Below are 26674 nucleotides of genomic sequence, written 5' to 3' on the forward strand. Positions count from 1 at the left end.
AAAGGGAATTCTAAATTGACAAATGTTGTCAAAATCGGTCCAGCCATTCCAGAGATATAAGCTTTGTACCTAAAATCCCCTTTTTTTGTATATACCCATTGTATATATTTCGCTATATCCAATATATTTACTATCGGCATCTACGTAACGGTCAGAATTTACCTGTTTGTCTATTGTGTTTTCGCGGGGATTAAAAATATTCGCGGTTTATTAGAAAATTTAATTTTTATTTAACACAATTGTTATGGTCTATTTCACCTACTAAATATTACCCGATGACCATCAAAATTGTATGATTTCTGCCCAGCCCTAGCCTCTAGCCCCATGCTAACTTCCGCGTCGATTGGTCTATAATATTTCCATTTCAATTTCAACCCCTAAATGTTATGCGATCATCTCCAAAAGCAATAGGCTTCTATTCTGGCCCTAGTCCCTCCTACATTCTAAATTTCGTGCCATAATTGTGACCTGTAGAGTGATTACAAATTAACATGGACAGACGGACGGACATACATAGCTAGATCGACTCAGGTCGGCGAGATAGGATGATCCATATATACTTTCCTACGTGGGAAATCAATATTTAGAGGTGTTCATAATTTTTGGCCCAATCAAAATTGTAATACCCCCAACACATAGTGTTGTAGGGTATAAAAATTCGATTTCAACTATATTTTTTTTCTAGAAACATTTTCCACAGATTTTGCCGAGTTTTGAATATTCTGTAGGTAAATACAGGGTATGTCATAAAACATTTTTTTTTTCTTTTTTGAAAATGCTATAAAAAGACTGATAACTTTGTCAAATGCCTTTTTTAATATTTTAATTCAATTGTCTGTCTCGGCTGACCATGCAGTAGCATACACGATCGGTCCAATTTTATGCAGTTTATCAATTGTGTGCAGTCGTATTTTATCAATGGATTCACGAGTATTGTCCTTTAAAGCATCAACATTGTCTATGGACAATTATGCCTTTGGACCAAACCAAATAGTGACTCGGTTTGGGTATATCGGAACCGCAACCATGCAGGTTTCCTGTGCCCCAAATGCAACAATTTTGCTTATTTACATATGAATCTTACTGTCCCTTCTTCCAAAATCCGTATAAAATTTTCTCCAATGTTTCAGACCAATATGTTTAAATCGTAAACAAATTACGCTGATTCGATTAGTTAAAAATAGAATGTCAAACTTGATATTACCTCAATACTATGTATGGTGGAGGGTATAAAGAGTTATGTAAATGTCTTTATCAATTCAAAGGATACATCGTTTTTATACCCTCCACCACAACATGGAGGTTATATAAAATTGATCATTCCGTTTGTAATCGAAGCAAAATTTTAATCTGAATTAGTCATGCCCGTCCGTCTGTTGAAATCACGCTTTCTTCCGAAAGAATTGGGATAGAGTGCTGATACTTGTTACACAAGCGTACCGTACCTCTTCCTTTTAAGCTTTTCGACGATTTTCAGCACATTTTTCAATGGAATTGTCTGGAACTTGGTGTTTTAAATTGGTTTAGGTTTCTAACCCATTACAGAAAATAGTTAATATAAGTCCATATTGTGTTATAGCTTCCATATGAGGGCATCTTCCAATATTCGGTATTCTGATGGCTTTCCCCAATTTTTTCAACGGAATTTTCTTTAATTTGGTAGTTTAAATTTATAATGGGTAACTAACAGATTAATCTAAGAGTCTAACAGTTAACAAAGAATTGTTTATATAGGTCCTAATTCCTTATGACCCTAAAAAACGGTTTTGATTCAACACTGGAGATATGACTGTTTTCTGTTTTTTCTTGGAACCCTGAAATAAAGACCAATTCCATTGCCTCTTAATTAATGGTATCAAACGATCAAAGAGAAGTAATTGCGGATCGAGCTGTATCTGGGAAAATCGCACTCTGCCATATTTTTCGGCTCTTTTAGTCTTTTTGGCATATGTTTTAAAGCATAATAAATCATAGATCTGACTTATGTAAGTTACACAATTTTTATTATAAGTAATGGCTCTATAGTATTTTCTAAATAGAAATAAATATTCATGGCACAAATTATAATAGATGTTCACATATCGTCGGTTTCAAATATTTTGAATAGCCTAATCTACATCCATAGACTTTAATTTGATTGTTAAAATGCTTTATGATATAGAACATCTATTATAGCCTCAGGTGAAAACCCAGCTTAATTTTTGGTATTGTAAAGAGCTTAGAAACATTTTCTATTTAAATTAGCTGTAATTTGAAATTTGTATTTCCAACACTTACAATGTCGTGCTTCGTGGTACTAAGTTTTGTCCATCTCATAATTAGGGTCAGAGTGATTTCGGAATAGCCAAAGAAAATTACTCTTTTACACCCATTACCGTAAGAATGGAAATAATTTTTTTGTAATTTAAATTGTTCGTTGGAGTCCATTTTTATACCCTACAACACTTTGTGTTGGGGGTATTATAAGTTTGATTGGGCCAAAAATTATGTAACACCACGAAATATTGGTTTCCCACATAGGAAAGTATATATGGATCTTCCTATCTCGAAGAGCTGAGTCGATCTAGCTATGTACGTCCGTCTGTTCATGTCAATTTGTAATCACGCTACAGGTCGCAATTATGGTCCGATCTTCACGAAATTGAAAATGGAGGTGGGGATAGGATCAGAATAGAACCCTATTTTTTTTGGAGATGATTGCATAATATTTAGGGGTTGAAATAGACCAAACCTGATATTGAAGTTGCTCTACAGGTCGCAATTATAGACCAATCGACGCGGAAGTTTGCATGGGGCTAGAGCTTAGAGCTGGGCAGAAGCGTTCCAATTTTGATGGTCATCGGGTAATATTTAGTGGGTAAAATAGGCCATAACATTTGTGTAAAATAAAAGTCAAATTTCCATTAAACCGCGAATATTTTTCATCCCGGCAAATTTATAAAAAGAGAACAGGTCAATTCTGACCGTTACGTAGATGCCGATAGTAAATATATCGGTTATATATAGCGACAATGCTTATACCTCAAGAATGGCTGGGCCGATTTTGACAAATTTAGTCAATTCAGAATGCCCTCTTGGCGTAAAAGAATAAAATCAAAAAAATTGCATAAAAAGGTGTCAATAATGATGTTAATATGGATTTTGTAGTATTTTGTGACATTTTTTTTTTATTTTTTCATATTTTTTATCGCATGCGATTTTTTCATTTTGACTTATAACATTGAAGAATACATTTTATAATATTTTTTCATTTTACAACACAAGTTGGGTTTATTATATATAGATTGCAATTATCCTCACGAAAAAAGGTAGGGTTAGGCTCAGAAGGGTTAGGCCTATTGTTTTCAAAGATGTCCGCAATATATTTAGGGGTTGAAATGGACCAACAACTAAAAATGTTCCTGATTCTGTAGCCGTTATAAAGGTCACAAATAGAATCCAAAGGACACGAAGTCTCGCATGAAGTTAGAGTTTAGAACAGCGGGTAGAATGGACCACTACTTTTGTGTGAAAAAATACCATACAAATATCGTAGACAAGCAAATCATGTAGATGAGTCTAAATTTGGAGATACAGAGGGGCCTCTTGCTTTTGGAGATGATCGCAAAATAGTTAGGGGTTCAAATGAACCAAAAACAGAAAAAAAATTCCTGATTACACAATTGAAGCCAATCGACATGCCTGAGAAGAATGTTAAGGACATCGAAGAAGTCTAGTATTTTGGTTGACCATTAGATTAAATTTATCCGTGACATAATTTCAAAGGCGAAATCTTCCAAAATGGATTTAGACATAAGGGGGCTTTTAACATATTGTAGTGTTGTAGGGTATCACATAGTCGGCCCCGCACGTCTATAGCTTTTGCTTACTTGTTTTGTAATTTAAATTGTGCGTTGGAGTCCATATTTTTCATTATAGTATAATTCAATGACGATTAAATAAATGTTCGGTCCCGTGCTATTTTCTAATATTCTATTGGGGATTACAATTTTTTCTTTTCTAACCATATATTGGTTGGGTAGTGGTCTTGGGGGTACACTAATGTGGGGACTATACTCAAATAAATGCCTATGTGGATTGTTATCTGTAAAATGGTTCTCTTCCCTAGGGTAGCTTAAATACAATTGTTTATAAAAAATCAATTGATGAATGTGGTAAAACATATAATGGTGATACCAAAATGATCACCATTTTTTGCATAAATGGTTTTTTCTCAAATTACCAATGTAAAATATACTTGTACAAAACTCAGATCTTATACAATCTTATACTGTACAAAACTCAGATCTTATACCATCTTCCTGATCATAGCTGTTGGTGGTTTTAATTCGATTTTGTTATCAAACCACCGATTATCCGTTATATGTGTTTTTAACCTATTATACCTATCTGAATGCATCCTACCTCAAAATGACTTGGTAGCCTGTGGCAAAGTATCCAAGGCAATTTGCCAGTAATCTGACGACTATGGATTTATTCCCTTATAAATAAGTTATATGTAAGAATGGTGTTGTCACACTAAGAAAGAAGATATTATGGGGACGATCAAACAGAGATTATGCAGTATTCTGTGCTGTTGAAGTAAAAACCAGTAAAGAAAGGCCAAAGTCGGGCTGGGCCGACTTTATGATACCCCACCCACTTCGCATATATAGTAGAGCTACATATAACAAATAAGCTTTTTATGAGAATTAAAACATAACACATATTATCGTTAAAGAATATATTACCCTAAGCAGCGAAAGGAAGTAAATTATGGCATAATTCTATCGTATTCTACTAAACTTGACGAAGGCATTAGTATCTATACTGATATTCTTAAAATTCCACCTTGTTTGAGCTGATATTACACTTTTAAGGCGCAATGAACAGAATCGGGAGTTAATTTCGCGCTTTATGAGCTTCATGGATATTTAAAATGTTGACTCTTTATAGGGGAGGTACCAAAAGAAGTGGAAAGATTTATCCCATCTCCGCAACAGATCTTGTGTTAGTAGAAAAATTTGGATTTGTGAAGTATGAAGAGGACATCATGCTTCTTTCGGATTTTATAATCGTTTTGGTTATTAAAAACGTTTACCCTTTGTGGTTGAGGTACCAGAAAGAATGGTCCGATTTCTACCATTTTTATACCCTACACCACAAGGTGGTCAGGGTATTATGTCTTTGTGCATTTGTTTGTAACAGGCAAAAAGAAACGAGATAGACCCATAGTTCCTTTTGATGATCTGCATAGAATCACTTTCTGAATTGATTTATGCATGGCAGTCCGTCTGTCCGCCCGTCCGTCCATGTATTCTTGTGAACAAAATGCAGGTCGCATTTATTATCCGATTGAGATGAAATTTTGCAAACAACATTTGTTTGGCCCAAGGACGAACCCTATTGAAATTGGAGATAATCGGTAAAAATTTAGATATAGCTCCCATGTATATCTTCGTCCGATTTGCCTTTTATTGTGCACCAAACGTGTAATATCAGCCCGAATAGTATGGAATTTTGCACATATAACCAAATTGGGCCTGAAAGTAAGTATGCCAAAATTTATCGAAATCGGTTCAGATATAGCTATAGCTCCCATATATATTTTTCATCCGATTTGTTATTTTTGTCCTCCGCAGCCGTAATATGCACTCTGTAACAACAATATTTGGGGAAATATATCAAATGCAGCTCAGAAATACCTTTGCTAAATTTTATCGAGATCGGTTCAGATTTGGATATATCTCCCATATATAACTTCGTCCGATTTACCATTTATTGTGCACCAAACGTCTAATATTTATCCAAATGGGATGGAATTTGGTACATACGACCGAATTTAGTATAGAAGATAGTATGCATTTGGTGAAGATCGGTTCAGATATAGTTATAGCTCCCATATATATTGTTCATCCGATTTATTGTAATTGTTACCCACAGCCGTAATATGCACTCCGTAACAACGATATTCAGGGAAATATATCAAATATAGCTCAGAAATATCTTTGCCAAATTTTATCGAGATCGGTTCAGATTAAGATATAGTTCCCATATATATTTTTATCCGATTTCCAGTTAATTTCGCACCAAATGGGCAATACAAGTCCGAATTTAAAGGATACAAATGCTTCGGCATATTTAGTCCTTTGAATTTTAAATTATAATTATAATCATAGCGTGTATGATTGAATTCTCCCATAAAAACTTTTAATTATTAAGTGGAGCTCAACTAAATTAGCAAAGTGGTGTAGGGTATCATAAAATCGGCCCGTCCGACTTTAGGACTTTCTTTACTGGTTATAACAGATTTGTGTTGATAGAAATATTGTGTTGCGCCAAGTCTGACTGGAATCGTAAGTTAATTTCACTTTATATCAGCTTCTTGGATATTCAAAATTTTGACACGTTTTGGCCGTATCAAATGATATATACCCTTCTAGCTATATAGCTAGCTATAAGGCTAAGTGTATAAAAATGTATGTACATTTCATTATATAGTAAAACACACGAGGTAATATTGTTGCTTGTAGGTAGGAATTTCGTTAATCGTCATTTGTTTTCTAATCATTTGTTTAAGGGGCTATTCAAAATAGTGAGGATAATCTTCTAGATAATCATTTGAAGAATACTTAAGATTATTTGGAAGACTTTTAGACCACATTTTTGATGGTTTATCTGAACCATAATCTAGAATTTTTAGGAAAACTTGATTCACCAATTTAAGAGTTTCAAGATTTTAGACATATTGTCATCAGTCAACTTGACCTAATTTAGGTTAATAAGACCAACAAGCCATAAAGGCAAATAAGCATAATCTTGACGAAATCAATGACAAAATGGAAATGAAATGTTTATAATTTTCAAAATAATATTCATATGCTCATCACATGACCACCTAGAAGGATTATAAATAAATCATAAAAAACTAAATTGACCCTTCTTTGCTATGTACAATAAATATGAATTGCCAACATTAGCTATTCGAACGTAACAGGATTAGACCACAACTAAAATTGGTACTCTGCTGGCATCTACTGGAAGTGGTGCAAAAAAAACTATAGTTTTATGTATTCAAGCATGACTGCATCGCAAGCGGTGGAAGAGGGGAGTGCAAACACGATGACTATGCAGTCGTTAGAAGTTGGTTTTGGGAGGACCCAACTAAGCCTTACAATACAAACAAACGAAAAAAGGAAAAACTGCATTTGGACTAAATGCTTTTTTTTTCCATTTGACAAATATGAAATCGCACCTAAAGTGAACAAAAACACTCTCGCATCAGCACTCACAAACACACTTGCATACTACCGACTACTGCATCTATGCATGAGATTACATTATGACCACACAAGGCAAAAAGTACACACATACACACACAACGGACAGACATGACAAGATGACAACAGCATTCTGTTACATATTTTATTGCATGCATTTGAACGTGTTCTACGTGTTTTATGTGGGCATGTGTATGGGTCTATGTGGGTGAGGTATTGCACACAACATATTTAGGTATGCCGATACCGATGGACTTTCGAAAATTTGCGAATTAGGAATTTTTTGATTTCAAGAGTTCTGTTTTCTGAAACAAGAAAAAAATTTAAGGGATTAATTCCGGCTATCTATATGTTGTCGAACTAATTATTGGTCCAAAATTGCATTTCTTTCCAGCAGTCACAAATTTCCGAATTGACATCCCTATCACTGCTATTGTATGATTACATATTCATATGATTGTAGATTTGTAATCTATTGCACGGCACAATGATGACTGAACACTGGTGACCTGGCGGAAAATCCCTTTGGGAATCCATATATGAATGCAATTTATCTTTGAGTCGATTCTCTCTTGTTTTCTATTCTTTTAATGGTGTACTGAATAAAATAGATGTAAAATATATAATTGTATAACAGGTCATCCTTTGTGACCTGCCATTTTCTTTTGAATATGGGTAAACTACTGCTAGTCATGGCGTATGCTTACTATTATATATTTATGTGAATGGTTCTGCAGTCTTAGTTATGAGACATTGATTCAGATGTACACCTTCGCATGCATATAATTTAATAATTCCGAAGCAGATTCCAAAAGTTCATATGAAATGACAAGTAGCACCTATTGGGTCATTATTTTAATTATTTAATGTAATGGAAAGAGGTATTTTACAGGGTCAGGTAATAGTTAAATGCATTTTATATAAAGTTACCACTCTCATTTTATACCCTCCACCATTAGTAGTATGGAGGGTATGTAAAGCTCGTCATTCTGTTTGTAACTAAGCGAACTCTAAGTATATATATTCTTGATCAGCGTAAATTTCTAAGTCGAACGAATTGAGAAGAAGGCTACAATTTTGAACACACGTGTGCTTTGTCAATAGACAGGTTAAGTTTGTAAATGGGTCATATTGGTCCACGTTTTCGTATATACCCCATACAACTGTACCTCCCGATATTTGGTATTTTGACGATTAAAGTTACATTTTCAAACAGGATTCTTTAAAATTTGATAGTTAGAGTTTGTAAAGGATTCCATATCCTCGGGAAGAACATTGTCAATATACCTCCCCATATTTGGTATTTTATTGATGCTAGCAGCATTTTTAACAGAATTCTTCAAACTTCGGTACTAAGAGTTCATAATGGGTTCTACCTTCTGAGGCAGAGCATTGCATATATATAGATCCACGACTTCATGTAGCTCGCATTAACGTTACTGCCTGATATTTGATATTTTGACTGTTTAAGCCACATTTTCTAACGTAATTGTTTAAAATTGTGTGCTTAAATTTTGTAATGGATTCTGCCTCCTATGACTCTTACGATTTTTGCTAAAAATTTTTAGTGCAACCTTTTAAAATTCAGCATGTAAAGTTTGTAATGCATTTCGCTGGAATAGGTCCCTGATTCACCCACATAGCGGTACCTCCGAATATTTAGTTTTCTTTTTTTTGAGCCTTTAGCCGCATTTTTTATAGTTTTTTTTTTCAAAATTGTTAATTAGAGCAGAAAGATGGCACCACACTATATGATGTCTTGTAATAAATGCGCCGAATTCTATCATTATTTCATGCCCGCAAAATATTTAGGAGTTGAAATAGACCGACAACTAAAAATGTTCCTGATTTTGCAGCCGTTATAAAGGTCACAAATAGAAACCAAAAGACAGGAAATCTCGCATTTGAGTTTAGGACAGCGGGTAGAATGGACCACTACTTTTGTGTAAAGAAATATCAACATTTTCATTCTACCGAAACGCGGAAAATAAATTTAAAATACACAAAAGGTGAACTTCTGGCTTTTTATACCCTACAACACTATGTGTAACACCACGAGATATTGGTTTCCCACATAGGAAAGTATATATGGATCTTCCTATCTCGCCGAGCTGAGTCGATCTAGCTATGTATGTCCGTCCGTCCGTCCGTCTGTCCGTCTGTCCATGTTAATTTGTAATCACTCTACAGGTCGCAATTAGGGTCCGATCTTCACGAAATTTAGAATGGAGGTGGGGCAAGGGTCAGAATAGAACCTCTCTTTTGGAGATGATCGCATAATATTTAGAGGTTAAAATGGACCAAAAACTAAAAAAAACCTTATTTTGCAGTTGCTCTACAAGTCGCAATTATAGACCAATCAAAACGGAAGTTAGCATGAGCCTCGACCTTAGGGCTGGGCAGAAGCCTTCCAATTTTGACGGTCATCGGATATTATTTAGTGGGTGAAATAGGCCACAATATTTGTGTTAAATAAAAGTCATATTTTCCATTAAACCGCGAATATTTTTAATCCTGGCGAAATCAGAAATAGACGAACGGGTCAATTCTGACCGTTACGTAGATGCCGATAGTAAGTATATTGGTTATATATAGGGAAATATATACAATGTGTATATACAAAGGACGGGAATGTTAGTTAGAATGCTTATATCTCTAGAATGGCTGGACGGATTTTGACAAGTTTTGTCAATTCAGAATGCCCTCTTGACATAAAAGTATAAAATCTAAAAAAAATCGCAGAAAAATATGCCAATCATGATGTTAATATAGATTTTGTAGCATTTTGTGACATATTTTTATTTTTTATATTTTTTATCGCATGCGATTTTTTCAATTTGACTTTTAATATTTTGTAATATTTTTTTACCTTACAACACAGGTTGGGATATTATATAAGTATTGCAAATATCGTCCGATCCTCACGAAAATGTTCACAAGGGTAGGGTTGGGCTCAAAACGGCAAGGCATATTGTTTTCAAAGATGTCCGCAATATATTTAGGGGTTGAAATGGGCCAACAACTAAAAATGTTCCTGATTTTGCAGCCGTTATCAAGGTCACAAATAGAAACCGAAGGACACGAAATCTGGCATGAAGTTAGAGTTTAGGGAAGCGGGTAGAATGGACCACTACTTTTGTATGAAAAAATACCAGCATTACTTACAGGCGATATCCGAAATACACAAAAGGCGAACTTCTGGCTTTTTATGCTAATTTTGTTAACGACTATAGCCAAATATCGTAGACAAGCAAATCATATAGATGAGTCGAAATTTGGAGATACAGAGGGGCTTCTTGCTTTTGGAGATGATCGCAAAATATTTAGCGGTTCAAATGAACCAAAAACGGAGAAAAATTGCATATCACACAATTGAAGCCAATCGACAGGCCAGGCAAAGGTAAGAAGTCTAGCATTTTGGATAAAGTTTGGATTATACTTAGCTGTAAAATGAACCAAAATGGATTTGGGCATAAGGGGGCTTCTAACATATTGTAGTGTTGTAGGGTATCACATGGTCGGCCCCGTGCGACCATAGCCTTTGCTTACTTGTTTATGCTGATTTCGTTGACGAATATACCTAAATATCGTAGACAAGCAAATCATATAGATAAGTCTAAATTTGGAGATATAGTGGGGCCTCTTACAAAATATTTAGGGGTTCAAAAACAGAAAGATTTTCCTGATCCACAATTGATATCAATCGGTACGGAATTTTGCATGAGGAGAGAGTTAAGGACAGGGGAGAATTCTAGCATTTTGGATGACACGACTAAGTTCGTAAATATTGGGCAAATGTCCCTAGTCAAACAAGCTAGGGGTAATATTTGGGCAGTACTCTATGACATAATTTCAAAGCGAAATCTTCCAATCCATATTGCAGTGTTGCATGGTAACACATAGTCGGCCGCGCACGACTATAGCTTTTGCTTACTTGTTTTTTAAATTCATAGGAATCCTAAATATAGTCCGATATTTAATAAAATCAAGACCAAAAATAATAAGATGCTTAATTTTTTATGCAATTTTTAGACGATATCATCCTTATTCTTAGGCAATATCATTCTGCCGCAGGGCTTGTTTTCTATTACGAAGCTCAAATATCACATTTCAATCACTGTCATTGAAAGTATCCGGAGGTACCGTTGTATGAAGGCTATACAAAATCGTTGGCCAATATAGAGAGTTTCCATTCCCAGAAATACAACTCATCATCGAATTTGGAAAACATTTCATTAAGCTCGTCTCAAATGATAAATAAATGTTTACAAAAGGATATTGTCCTCTAAAGCAAGCCAAACATTACATTTCTGCGTATAACTTTTGACATTCTATTTCAAAATACACCTCAATGTAAACTAGTCAAGTACTGAGCAGTAGTTGGCAAATATATACACACATAAAAAAATTATACACTTTATATTTCTCCCACTACATCCTGTTCAAATGAGATAAGAGCTTCCTTTTCTACGCAAAGCAACGAACAACAAAAAAACGTATTATGTCATATTTCCGTTCAAATGGTGAATGGTGTTAAATTAATCATTTCCCTTCGACCATTATTAACTTAAGTAGATGACAAATTTAACAAATGCTGTCATAAATTTAACCGCACTTCGTACTCACCATTCAACGCTCACATGTGCACATCAACTTAGCCAGATATGACACACATACACAAACAAATCATTCCTTCAGCAGGTTATGGTGTTTGCTGAGCAGTTGTACAAGTGTGTATTTATGGACTAACGTCACTGTTGCAGTGCCAGGAAAACGAAAAGGGAGGAAGTGAATGATGCACATGATGATTCCACACACACACACACACACACACATACTTAAGTATGCGGTCTCTTAAGTACACAAGCATTCGTCGTCCTCGTCCCCCCACAATTCGAATTGTTGTGGAAGTTATGTTTTCTCTTATCATTCTAAGCGCACCAGCGAGGACAAGGTTTCGCAAATACGTATTGCACAAGTATTTGTTTGTTGTCGACTTTTTCTGTTCGTGATTTGTGGTTGCACCGAAGTTCAGTCAACTTTACCTTTATCAAAAACGAGGAGAAACGAGTGAATGATTCCACAAGAGTAGTAGCAAAGTGTGTGCGCTGGTGTGTTTTTTAAGAAAAGGGGACAAACAAACATAGTTTGAATAAGAAATGTGTGTTTTTACTATCAAAGCAATATCTGTTAATTGGAAAATTATTGAGAAAATAATGGAGGGTTGAAATCACCGGGTGTCTGAGTTATTGTAACTAGAGATATGTGGAAAAAAGTTACATGAAATTATGTAGGTTTACAATCTCGTATTATAATAAGTTTACCCCGAAAACCTCCGATTTGTGTGATGTATGTTTATAATTGTTTCATGCCTTAACCCATTTCGTTCCGATATTTAATTTGTATACCTTATTTAATTTGACCAATTCTTGTCACATTTCTACACTAGATTGTAATATTATTTGACATTTTACGTTCTATGGAGTTAAAAAATAATCTTACTGAAGATTATTTGGAACACCCCGCCTTCAGGTAGAGTCCCCCTGTAAAGGTACCTCCAAAAATAGAAGCATTTTTTATACAAATCAAGTCCAAATTTGATTATTTTTTGTAAACAAAATAAAATAAAAATTTAATGTAAAATTAAATCAAAGTTGCATTTTGCACAAATAATTTGTTTGACTTAAGGCCCTATTGAAATTGGAGATACTCGGTCAAAATTTAGGTATACCTCCCATATATATTCATCCAATTGCCTTATATTGCGCACTAAACTTGTAATATCAGCCCAAATAGTATGATTTTTGGACCTGAAAATAAGTATGCCAAATTTGATCGAAATCGGTTCAGATTATATATAGCTCCCATATATATTCATCCGATTTGTTATTTTTGTCCTTCGCAGCCGTAATATGTACTCTGTAAAAACAATATTTGGGGAAATATATCAAATATAACTCAGAAATACCCGCCCGACTTTAAGACTTTCTTTACTGGTTATTGTTTGGTAACGTTCGCTGTCCCGTCATAAAAGGGTCAGAGCTCAGAAGAAGACGGTTAATAAGGTCTGTGTTTGTTGAAACACGAGATTTTTTCGGGTATGATTTAGTCGAAACTTTTTATATCTTTGTTTCTAGACTCCACGGCCTCCTCCTAAAATTATCTAATCGATATAATGACAAATTTATAATGTCGGGTGCATGTATTAAAATTTTATGAACTGTGGGTGGAAGATAGTTCCATGGATGTATATTCTGTGTCACTATCACCATATAACTGACAAAATTGCAGCGAAGTCACTTCAGTATATTGGGCATAACGTACACATCTGACAAAATCTGAAAGTTAAATTAGCACTTTTAGAATCTTAGGGCCATTACTAATGGCGTGAAAAAAAATCACATTGGAGGATTCAGGGGGGAAAACAATTAAAACTTTAACTGAAATGTCATTTAATTTTCAAAATTAATCTTAAAGGCAACTCAGAACACTCACATCGTCTATATTATACACAACTACTAAACACACAAATTACTGCACTAAAAATAAGTCAATACCTTGCTTTTCAATTATTATGCCAAGAATTGTCGTTTTAAAATGTATTTAATTTTGTAATACAGATCTATTTTTACTCCACTTTTTCTCTGATCCCACTGAAAAAAAGCAACTAACTACATTTTCTCTTTTTTGGTGCTATTTTTGAAGTGGGCCGTTAAAATGAAGCCAAGATTATTATGTTTTCTAAAAAGCTTAACCCCTTAAGAGTTAATTTGTAAACATTTGACAATAAATATCTGATTTTCATTTTTTGAATTTTGGCCAATGGCAGCGACCTCTGTGCAATGGTCCAATGAGACTTAGCTGAAGCACATTTTGGCCATATCAAATGATATATACACTCAGTAGCCAAATGGCTAAGGGTATACAAACCCCCCCTTTATAATCCTACCAGTTTGGTTTGGTTATAAAGCGAGTGAAATAGAAAAATACCAAAATTTCCATTCAGTAGTGAATCTTGCGAATCTGATATATAAAATCCAACATAGTCCACTTACAGAAGGTTTTGGAAAATATTGTAAATAAATCTGCTTTTAAATTTTAACAAGAAGCAGTAAATTCTCTCGGACAGAACAACTTTTGCCATAGGCTGGTGAATTCTGGTGAATAATGTAGCTAAAATAATCAAAATGCTTACCATAGGGAGGTACCGACAAATGGAGGCTAAACCTGGACCTGCGTAGCCAATTTTCTATCACAGGCTGTACTGCCCATTATTAACTTTAAATATGAATTTTGAAATAATTCCAGTCAATAAAGTCCCTAAAATAATAAAAAAACAACCCGAATGTAGGGAGGTACCGTTATATTAAAGCTAGACGTAAACCTAGATCGCGTAGATTTTCAAACACGAAATTTTGATGTATATTGTCGGTAAAATCATCAAAATACCGAATATAGGGAGGTACCGTTATGTGGGGGCAATTTTTTGTCATGGGCTGTAGTACTCATTGGGAACTCTAAATACGAAATTTGAAACAATTCCAGTGAATAATGTCACAAAAATCATCAAAATACTGAATATCGGGGGGTGGTTACCGTTGAATGGGTGCTATATAATATTGTGGACCTATAAATACAATTCTCTTCCAGGGGGTAAAATACTTAGAAATAACTACTTGTTTGGATTTTCAGATAATTCCAATAAAAAAGGGAGCTAAAATCATTAAAATTGGGAATATAGGGATGTACCCCTATATAGGGCATATATGATATCGTGGACCTATATAGACAATACTTGAAAATCATGAAAATACCGAAAATCGGGAGTGCCGTTATATGGGGGATATATAATATCGTGGAAGAATATAGCCAATTTTCGAACTTGCCTGCAGACAAAAACTGATCTGCTTTAGCTTCCTATCTGAATTTAGCTTCCTATCTGAATTCGCTTTGACTCTAGTGTGATAACAACAGACGGACGGATGGAGGGCATAAAAAGATCTATAAACAGAGCTAATCGAACATTGGAGAACGACCCTTGATGATTGGAATGATTTTTTAAATAGTCAAATTATGTATCGTAAATTCTATTCTAACGGTATCGCATCTACAGGAACTTCACGGTAAGTTATAGTGTTATAGAGCAGTTATCGTGTTATAGAGCATATCGGATCGGCCCGAGCGGCTGCTCATTATACCCTACACCACAAGGTGGTCAGGGTATTATGTCTTTGTGCATTTGTTTGTAACAGGCAGCAGGAAACGAGATAGACCCATAGTTCCTTTTGATGATCTGCATAGAATCACTTTCTGAGTCGATTTATGCATGTCCGTCCGTCCGTCTGTCCGTCCGTCCGTCTGTCCATGTATTTTTGTAAACAAAGTACAGGTCGCATTTATTGCCCGATCCATATGAAATTTTGCAAAGTCCTTTTGTTTGGCCCAAGGACGAACCCTATTGAAATTGGAGATAATCGGTCAAAATTTAGATATAGCTCCCATATATATCTTTGTCCGATTTGCCTTTTATTGTGCACCAAACGTGTAATATCAGCCCGAATTTTATGGAATTTTGCATATACACCCAAATTAGGCCTGAAAATATGTATGCCAAATTTGATCGAAATCGGTTCAGATATAGCTATAGCTCCCATATATACTGTTCATCCGATTTGTTATTTTTGTCCACCGCCGCCGTAATATGCACTATGCAACAACAATATTTGGGGAAATATATCAAATACAGCTCAGAAATACATTTCCTAAATTTTGTCGAGATCGGTTCAGATTTGGATATAGCTCCCATATATAACTTCGTCCGATTTAACTTTTATTGTGCACCAAACGTCTAATATTTGTCCAAATGGGATGGAATTTGGCACTTACGACCGAATTGAGTCTAGAAGCTAGTATGTCAAATTTGGTGAAGATCGGTTCAGATATAGCTATAGCTTCCATATATATTATTCATCCGATTTGTTATTTGTTACCCACAGCCGTTATAAGCACTCCGTAACAACGATATTCAGGGAAATATCAAATACAGCTCAGAAATATCTTTGCCAAATTTTATCGAGATCGGTTCCGATTTGGATATAGCTCCCATATATATTTTTATCCGATTTCAAATTAATTGTGCACCAAATTGGCAATACAAGTCCGAATTTAAAAGATACAAATGCTTCGGCATATTTAGTCCTTGGAACTTTTAATTATAATTATAATCATAGCGTGTATGATTGAATTCTCCCATAAAAACTTTTAATTGTTTTGCGGAGCTCTACTAAATTAGCAATGTGGTGTAGGGTATCATGTATTTATTGTACAGGTCGCAATTATCGTCCGATCGTCACGAAATTGTACATGTGGGTAGGGTTAGGGTCAGAATAGAAGTAGGTTGATGCATCATTTGTAATTGTATTATTCAGATAATTAGCAAAAAAATTGTCAACTTATAAGGAAAAGCTAAAGTCGGGAGAAGTCGACCCTGTAGGGATAGCATTTGTTTTTGAGGATGATTGCAAAATATTTGGGGACCAATTCTAGAGGTAACAATTAATGAATAATCCACCCAGAATTTTGTATGAGATTAGAGATTTGGATTATTATTTGAATGAATATATCCTATAAAATATTATAGTATTGTAGGGTATCACATTGTCGGCCCTGTCCGACTATAGCCTTTACTTACTTGTGCTCCTTATACTCCTCATTTTCAAAAATTAAACATTCCTCCAAGTTATTAAATAAGAATGGTCCACCACTAACAATTACTACCAATTGACAGCAATTTGTTTAATTTTGTATATTACACAGAAAAGAAGTTATTTTAAGAATAGTGGTCTTATGAATATAACATAACACTTCCCATTGAGGTTTAATCCTTTCTCTTTCCCAGAATAATTTTTTTCAATTTTTATTTAATTTAGTTTACGAGAAAAATATTCACTTCTACCTTTTCACATCGCATCGCTTTAAATATCCATTTGAAAGGATTATAATAACAATTTGAACCGTTTTTAAGTACGGCCATAACAATCACCCACAGTAATTTCCGGCATAATGGTATTGACGTTATCTCCATTTCTTGGGTTTCCGTTTTCTGAATGATATTCAACAAGCGAGCGAGCTAGCGAACGAGCAATAGCAAGCAAACAAACAAGCGTATCAACACGGAATGTGTAAAAATGCGTATAGATGTTTTCTAAACATGTTACCATTTCGTATACAACAGATCCGTACCGAGAATAATGGTGTGACACACTCAACCATACTCACTTGCCGTTGGCAAGAATGCAAATGTAATATATATGAGTGTGTGTGTGTGTGTTTATGTCAGAGCAAATGATAATGCTGCCATACAACTTTATTTCTATGGCTTTTTGTTGTAATATGGGGAAGCCGTATAGCTCACATTTTATGCGAAGGATGCTACCGTGCGAACGGAGAGTGAGTACGCGCAGAGTAAAGATGCTTAGCGTTAATATGCATAGAATTTGGAAGGAACATAAAAAGCGTTCAAACGAACTTAAGTTTAACATAAAACTACATAATACAGCTGCAAACGCAGGGGTATGCGTAGAAAAAGAAATTTCAAAAAAGGTGTGCAATTAAAATCAGATATGCAGCACTGTAGATCAGGCATGCACAAATTGAGAAATCGTATTGGTAAATAAATAATTATGAAATCTAAAATAATTGCTCTCCTAATTTAATTACAATTTCTGCAGATCTTAAACCCTTTTGACTGCAATGACTGGAATATCTAGTACATAATAAAATCAAATGAAGAAACTTATTGCTCCTCTTTTTGAATAATCATCATAAATCTAAAACTAATATTTTCCTAAAACATATGATCTCTCACAAAGCATCTGTATTTCTCGTCAAATGCTGAATTTGCTCGTTCGGAAACAACAGAAATTTAATATTAATTTTTTCCATGCATATTCATTATATTACTTTCTTGAAATAATGTCACACTGACTGCTCTTGACCCAAACCACTTGGTCATGTGTTTGAGGTATTGGCCCTATATTTACGTATACCACACTAATGTTAAAAAATCTATATGATTTCCTGTATCTCCGATATTTGGCTATATTCGTCAAAGAAATCAGCACCAATGTAAAGGTCAGAGGGGCGCCGTTAATGTATTTGTGATTTCGTTAATTTTGGCATTTTTCGCAACAAATTCTGGTCCGGTTCACAAGCTAACTATTATCTGATTCCAAAATGTCAGTCTTCTGCGCTGTTCTAATCCCTATAACACTACAATATGTTGGAAGTCTTTTTATGTTCAAATTAATTTCGATTTTGAAATAATGTCATGGAGCCCTGACCAGATGTTACTCTATTTACGCACTCCACCTTGTTGTGTGTGATTTCGTTAATTTAGGAATTTTTCGCAAAAAATTCTGGTCCGGTTTACAAGCTAACTATTATCTGATTCCAAAATGTCAGTCTTCTGCGCTGTTCTAATCCCTATAACACTACAATATGTTGGAAGTCCAAATTAATTTCGATTTTGAAATAATGTCATGGAGCCCTGACCAGATGTTACACTTATATTTACGCACTCCACCTTGTTGTTATGTATGTAGGATTAGACAATAACTGCGACCTGAATATAAAACTTTCCACACATAGTGTTGGGGGGTGTAGAAAAAAACCTTAGAAAAGGTACTATTCAAAATTGTAAGTCAAACTGAAAAAAAAAATCGGCAAGAGACCATTCCGAATTGATGAGAATTGTGAAAATCAGTTCAGCTGTTCTTGACTTATAAGCGGTCTAACTAACATCCCCTTCATTGATATTTGAGATTGTATATATTTTACTATATATGCAATATTTTAGATATGAGCATCAATTTAACGATCAGAAGTGACGAACCTTTTACGCCCCAGGTTGGAAATTGTGACAGAAACTTTGAAAATGGCGTAAATCGGCTATACCAATTAGTGTACCTGAAAGGAACATTTTTTGCAAAGAAAAACCAGTAAAGAAAGTCTTAAAGTCTGGCGGGGCCGACTTTATGATACCCTACACCACTTTGCTAATTTAGTAGAGCTCCGCATAACAATTAAAAGTTTTTACGGGAGAATTCAATCATACATTTTAATTATAACTTAAAGTTCAAAGGACTAAATATGCCGAAGCATTTATATCTTTTTAATTCGGACTTGTATTGCCCATTTGGTGCACAATTAATTTGAAATCGGATAAAAATATATTTGGGAGCTATATCCAAATCGGAACCGATCTCGATAAAATTTGGCAAAGATACTTCTGAGCTGTATTTGACATATTTCCCTGAATATCGTTGATACGGAGTGCATATTACGGCTGTGGGTAACAAATATAACAAATCGGATGAACAGTATATATGGGAGCTATAGCTATATCGGAACCGATCTTCACCAAATTTGACATACTGGCTTCTAGACTAAATTCGGTCGTATGTGCCAAATTTCATCCCATTTGGGCAAATATTAGACGTTTGGTGCACAATCAAAGGTAAATCGGACGAAGATATATATGGGAGCTATATCTAAATTTTGACCGATTATCTCCAATTTCAATAGCGTTCCTGTCCTTGGGCCAAACAAATGATTTATGCAAAATTTCATCTGGATAGGGCAATAAATGCGAACTGTACTTTGTTTACAAAAATACATGGAAAGACGGACAGACGGACGGACGGACATGCATAAATCGACTCAGAATGTGATTCTATGCAGATCATCAAAAGGAACTATCGGTCTATCTCGTTTCCTTTTGCCTGTTACAAACAAATGCACAAAGGCCTTGTGGTGTAGGGTATAAACAGTCCTACCGAGAACCCCAATTGTCAAGTTTCATCTAATTTGGTTGAAAACTGTGGCAGAAACCTTTAAAATACCGAAAATCGTGAGGTACCGTTGTATGGTACGTGAGGTACCGTCATCAGTAGGTAACTTTATGAGAGTTCTATACCAATTAGTGGACCTGTATCGAATTTTTTTTGCAAGTATAGAACATATCTACCAAGTACCCCAAATGTAAAGTTTCATCTTATTTGAATAGAAATTGTGGCATAAAACGTCGAAATGCCGAAAATCTAGAGGTACCGATATATGGGGGCTAAACGTGAACCCGTGTAGCCCTTTTTCAATTCGAATTCAAAGCTCTATATTGAATAATGTGATTTTAAAAGACAGTCATACGGACGGACATCGATAAATCGATCAAGAATCTATATAAACTTTTTGCGGTCGATGGAGGAGGGTATAAATATATCCGAAAATATTTACATTTTTAATAGCGATTTTTCCAGATTTTATTCGATACTGCCAAAAGGTCATTCACGCAAACACACATAGCTAGATCGCCTCAACTCGGCGAGTTTGAATGATCCATATGTGACATCCTATGTCTTTGAGCAGTATTTCTATGTCTTTTATAATAGTTGGCCCAATAAAATTTATAATAGCCCCACCCAATAGTATTGTGGAGTATAAAAACTAATTTTTGACTAAATGAGCAATATGACCTAATTTGAAAAATGTTTAATTTTGACAACAATATCGGATATAAGGAAATCTGAAAATTTAAAATATATAAACAAATTTTAAATTTCCTGCGTAAGAGAAATATACAAACAACAATCGTTAAGCCCTTGACTGATGCTGGTAGAACATTTTTAAACTCCAAATCGTTGCACATGCACACACATAAACTTACATCTATGCTTTTTTGCTACTATTTCAAAGAAAACGGAAGTTTAAAATATATCTCTCTATGTATGTATATAAGTGTGGATGAGGTTTATTGAGTAAAGTGAGTTACTTACCTTGCAGCAAACAACAAATAAGTACGAAAACTCGTGTATCAAAGGAGAGATTCATTTTCTCAGCATAATCCTTGTGCAAAGTGTTATTTCTGCTGTTGACGTTGTTCGGAGAGTTTTTCGGGTAAGTAGCCCAGCTGCAATTGTGTCTATGGTTCCCTATTTCTGTTGCTGTTCTTTCGTTAAGTTTAAAATGGTTTTACGTTCAATGTTACTGGGGGAAATAAAATTGCAGGGAGGAACACTTGATTTGATATTCTATATATATCTTGATTGGTTGTTATGTGTTCGAATCTGCAATTATTGAATCGCATTGGTTTATCCTAGTTTTATATAAATTTAGCAATTCTCTTGTGTGGGTGTGTTTTGTTATCCTTTGTGGTTAATAGTTATTTCATTAAACCAATCCATTGACTTCCACAACCAAACATGACTTATTTTTCACAAAGCCATGCAAATAGTAGTCGATGGTTTTTGAATGGGTGGTAGAGGTGGTTAACGAATTGATTTCTTCTCTGTTTTCTTTAGTTCGATAGGTAAACATATTCTTTTCTATTTTATTGTGCGTAAAATTACAAATTGATATGTTGAATACTGATATGACAGTCTTTTGCTTACTTAAAATATCTGCCTGCTCAGAATGCCTGCCACTAGCAAGGAAAGCAGATTTGATTTTTATTATTTCTCAAAGGCAGCTCTTTGCCGATACAGAAATGCTGACTTAAACAAATTTAGAATCTTCTTCACCTGTTTATTGCTGGTATGCATGGATTCTCTTTTATTCGGAGCTTTGTGTGCTGTGCGACCGCCCTCAAGGCTTATGAAGCTTGGTAGTCCGTCCTATTGTTCATTCATTCTGGTTTCATTCTCAATTGGTTTTTGTTGTTATTCTTTTATAACCATAAATCTCATCTAGATTTTGTTGCAGATCTTCTACTCCTTTTCATTCTGCACACACACTTGCTTACGCACACACAAATACATATGTGATTGGTTTATTTTGTTTCATTTGTATTCAAAGACTTGAACAGAATTTCGTTTTTTTGTTATTCTGGCCTGTGGCATTCGTTTATTTGCCATTGTTTAGCAAATTTTCATTTGCTATGTTTCATTGATATGTTATTGTTGTTCTTGTCCTGTACTAATTCTGTGTGCGAGACCAGGTGACCGACGACCGCTGTGATATGACAATCATTCACGTTCACTTGTATTTATTTTTAATCTGAAAATAAATTGATTTTTTGTTGGTATTAAATATTAATGAATACAAAAATAGCTTTGGGATAGGAAAAAAAATGTTCTCTATATTCTTATTTTGTTTTATAATATTCATGACATTTGTACTAATTGATTTATAGTGAGATTTAAATTTTGTATCTGAAATACATAGCGTTGCTATTTCAATATTTCAATAAATTTATATAGAATATTAACATTTCCAATTAAATGAAATCAATGAAATGCACATAAAACAACAACTCACGATATAATAAACGGATTTGGCATAAAACTTTGAAATTATAGACGAAATGACATGATTGAATTCAATGGAATTGAATTATAAAAAAAATTAAAATAATTTTGATGGTATTTGGAGGCATGCATTCATTATTAAGACAAGAAATTATTGATTATTCGATATTGAACATTACAGATTCAATGGCAATTGTCACAACTCAAAAAAAGTAGTTTTTGCTCAAAAAACTGTGTAGTGTTGAAATTATGATTTCCGACACCTGGGATGTATTTTAGAATTACTGAAAAGCTTAAATATTTGAAAAGGAACAACTAATAAAGCTATAAGTTTGAACTTTGAATACCTTCACCATTTGCAACGAATTTGACAATTTTCAAAAAATAAAATGCGAATGTAGCCGTTATATAAGGCATATACGACGACGTGGACCTTCATTCGCAACTTTTGTCATAAGCCATTACAATATGCAAATGCGAAACTTGAAAAATATCGATGAATAATGTAGCTAAAATCATAAAAATACCAAATGTAGGGAGGTACCATTATATGAGGGCTATACGAAGATGTGGACCTGCACAGAAAATTTTCTATCACAGATATTCATTACGAACTTCAAATACCAAATTTAAAACAATTCCAGTGAATAATGTCGCTAAAATCATCAAAATACTGAATGTGAATTTAGGTATATGGGGGCTATGCGAAGGCGTGGACCTGCACAGACAATTTTCTGTCATAGGCTGCAGTATCCATTACGAAATTACCAAATTTGAAACAAATCCGGTAAATAATGTCGCTATTGGGAGGTACCGTTATATGGGGGCTATACGAAGACGTGGACCTACATGGCCCATTTTCAATACCAAAAGTCCTGCAGACATAATACACATTTGAGTTAAATTTTATCAATCTACTTTATTTCGTTCGGAAGCCAGAGTGACATCGCTAAATCGACTTAGAATTTTATGCTGATCAAGAATATATATACTTTGTGGGGTCTGAAATGTATATATAGACTTGTTACTAACGGAATGACGAACTTATTATACCCTTTATACCATGGTGGAGGGTATAAAAACACAAGTCAAAAAGTTTTAGTCGGTTTGGTCGATAATAATATTACTAAGTTCCAAGTTTGCTACTTTCTGTCTCTTCCTTTCTTGTGTTCACAAACAGATTGATGGACAGATGGACGGATAGCGCTAGATCGATTTATATATAGCTGTAAATTCCTAGTAAAATATTCACAAATCTTAGTCAGAAAATTTGTGAAAAATATGTCAAAAATAAAGACTATAACTATTTTTGACCACAATATACTTAAATATCGTACCACCTGTTCAGGGTTTGAAGAACATTTGCAAAAGAGCAAGAGGTGATTAGGATTTGTGAGATTTCTTACCTTTTTTAGGGAGGTGCCAGACCTAAGTTTGACATACATAATATCACAGATGAAATTCGGGTACTAGATTCATTGGAAATGAGACTATTCGAGACTAGATCCGTTCCGCGTTGCCGCATTGAATTAAATATTGCATAGACGTTTGCATCGCTTAAGCTATATTTGTTAGTATATTTTTCGGTTCATTGAAGGATTAGTCCATCAAATCTGTAGTAATTTCTAAATATAGGAGATTCAATATAGGTTAGCGTATATGTCTGCTTTTAGAGTTTTAAATTTTCTGACCATACTTTCCAGGTAACATGGCATATTGATGCAATTTTGGTCACTTATACTGAAATTTGATGGGGATTTTTTGGCTTTGACGTCATTCTACTAGTATTACTGTTTGTTAGAGATTTTTGTATAAACCCACATAAAGTACGAATTTAACCCTAAAATGGTTTTTTTTGATATGTATTTGACGTTTCCTAGGATAAACATATAGTAGAATTTTATGAGAAATAATATTATAGAAATTGTATACGATTCCGTTTAAAGGGAAATCGGATTCAGGATATGTATGGGAGCTGTAGCTATATCTGAGGATGAATTTAGTCGTAATTTCCAAAATTCAGTCCCTTTGGAATGATATTAGCCAGTATCTGTTGTCCGATACCAAATATCATTCTTTTGGAGTGCATATTATGCATGTGAGGGACTTTAAACCCCAAATCAGATGAAACATATATATGGGAGCTATAGCTATATCTGAACCAATTTTCTCCAAATTTGATTTATTTGCTTCTAGACTGAATTCGGTGGGATGTACCAAATTACAAGTCATTTGGACTTATATTAGCCATTTTGTGCACAATTAACGCGAAATCGGTTGAAGATATATGGAAGCAATATCTAAATCTGATCCGATTATCACAAATGTCAATAGGGTTTGTCCTTGGGCCAAACAAATATTGCTTGCAAAATATCATCTCAATAGGATAATAAATGGGACCTGCATTTTGTTCACAAGGATACATGGACGTATACATAGGCGGAATGAAATACACAAATAGACTCAGAAAGTGATTATATGAAGATCCATGGAAAGACTAGCGGAAACACGTAGTTTCAATTCAAAAAGGAATAAAATGGTTATGCTAATACTGGATCTCCTACTGCTTAATATATAAGCAGGTTTTTAGCATATGGATATCCGTAATACAAAAATCACCATTGGTTGGTTTAGTGTGGTATGTATTGAACAGACGTTAATTCGAGCCTTCCTCAGTAAGCGAAACTTCAGTTTTGGGCAAGTGCACACTTTGAATTTAATGTACAGCCTATGTTCGAAATAAGTAATAACAAGTAACAAGTATTTCGGCTAGGCCAAACTTTGAATACCCTGCATCATTTGGTACAAATTTAGCAATTTTCAAAACAATAAAATCCGTTAAAATCTTAAAAATACCGAATGTAGCCGTATATTAGGGTCTATACGACGAAGGGGACGTGTATACACAACTTTTGCCACAAGCTATTACAATATTCAAATGCAAAACTTGAAAAGAAATCTATTTATAATTTAGCTAAAATCATCAAAATACCGAATATCGGGAGGTACCATGGGGGTTATAAAACGTCAAATACAAAATGTGAAATAATTCCGGTAAAAAATGTCGCTAAAATCATCAAAATACCGCATAACGGGAGGTACCGTTATATGGGGGCTATACGAAGACGTGGACCTACATGGCCCATTTTCAATACCAAAAGTCCTGCAGACAGAATACACATTTGAGTTAAATTTTATCAGCCTACTTTATTTCGTTCGGAAGCTAGAGTGATTTCCAAAGACGGACGGACACTCCTAAATCGACATAGAATTTTATGCTGATCAAGAGTATATACAGGGTTGCCCATATTCGACGGAGCCCATTCCAATTGACGAGGCTTGTCCGCAGGCAACATTCTTTGCGTCAATTGAATTTTGTACGGGAACAAATGCAAATCAATGCGAATAATCCGTTGTAAAGTGGACCGAGCCATGGCCAACTGCTGAGAACGGCGTTTTTGGGATGTTCTTGGCGACCTCTCAACACTGGCTCGTACGGCAGCGATATTCTCGGCCGATCGCCTTGGTCGACTTTTATATGGCCTCTTCGGATTAGAAAGAGCCTTATCAGTCGAAAATTTTTCGTATAAACGCTTAATGGTGTTCTTAGAAGGCGCACTTCTCACAGTTTTTAATGTTTTAAAAGCACCTTGAGTTTTCACAATTGACTTCTTCTGTTGAATGTAAATTTCAACTATTTCGCGTGACGTGTATTGGTTCATGTTAAAAATCTGCTTGGACTGACGCTTCAAACGCGGTATGTCATTGAGCGATGTGACATCTCTGTCAAAAGTTATGGCGTTGCCAGATGGGTCCGTCGAATATGGACAATCCTGTAAAGTGTCTAAAGTGCATATTTCGAGGTGTTACAAACGGAATGATAAACTAAATATACCCTCCATGCTATGGTGGAGGGCATAAAAAGAAACATGAATATCATTGCTTTGAATACATTGCATTTTATTGTCATGTGTTTAATCAGGTATATTATTGCTTTATTAGAGAACACAAAAAAAATACACATATGTATATGACCACTAAAAATTAAATGGATCATATATGAAAGTAATCACAATAGCGTCATTCTGTTTCATATGTTTAGTGCAGCCTGGA

General features: G+C 34.7%; 1 protein-coding gene across 1 annotated transcript in view; it reads right to left on the reverse strand.

Moving 5' to 3' along the window:
• LOC101897136 (basic-leucine zipper transcription factor A-like) overlaps positions 1-22169 on the reverse strand; it is a 37957-nt gene extending 15788 nt beyond the window's left edge. The window contains exon 1 of the mRNA XM_059132335.1: positions 21092-22169. Within this exon, the coding sequence (XP_058988318.1) occupies positions 21092-21146 (55 nt within the window). The 5' untranslated portion in view covers positions 21147-22169. The remainder of the gene's footprint in view (positions 1-21091) is intronic.
• Positions 22170-26674: the final 4505 nt, after the last annotated feature.

The sequence above is a fragment of the Musca domestica genome, unplaced genomic scaffold, assembly GCF_030504385.1.
Source record: "Musca domestica strain aabys unplaced genomic scaffold, Musca_domestica.polishedcontigs.V.1.1 1, whole genome shotgun sequence".
NCBI lineage: Eukaryota > Metazoa > Arthropoda > Insecta > Diptera > Muscidae > Musca > Musca domestica.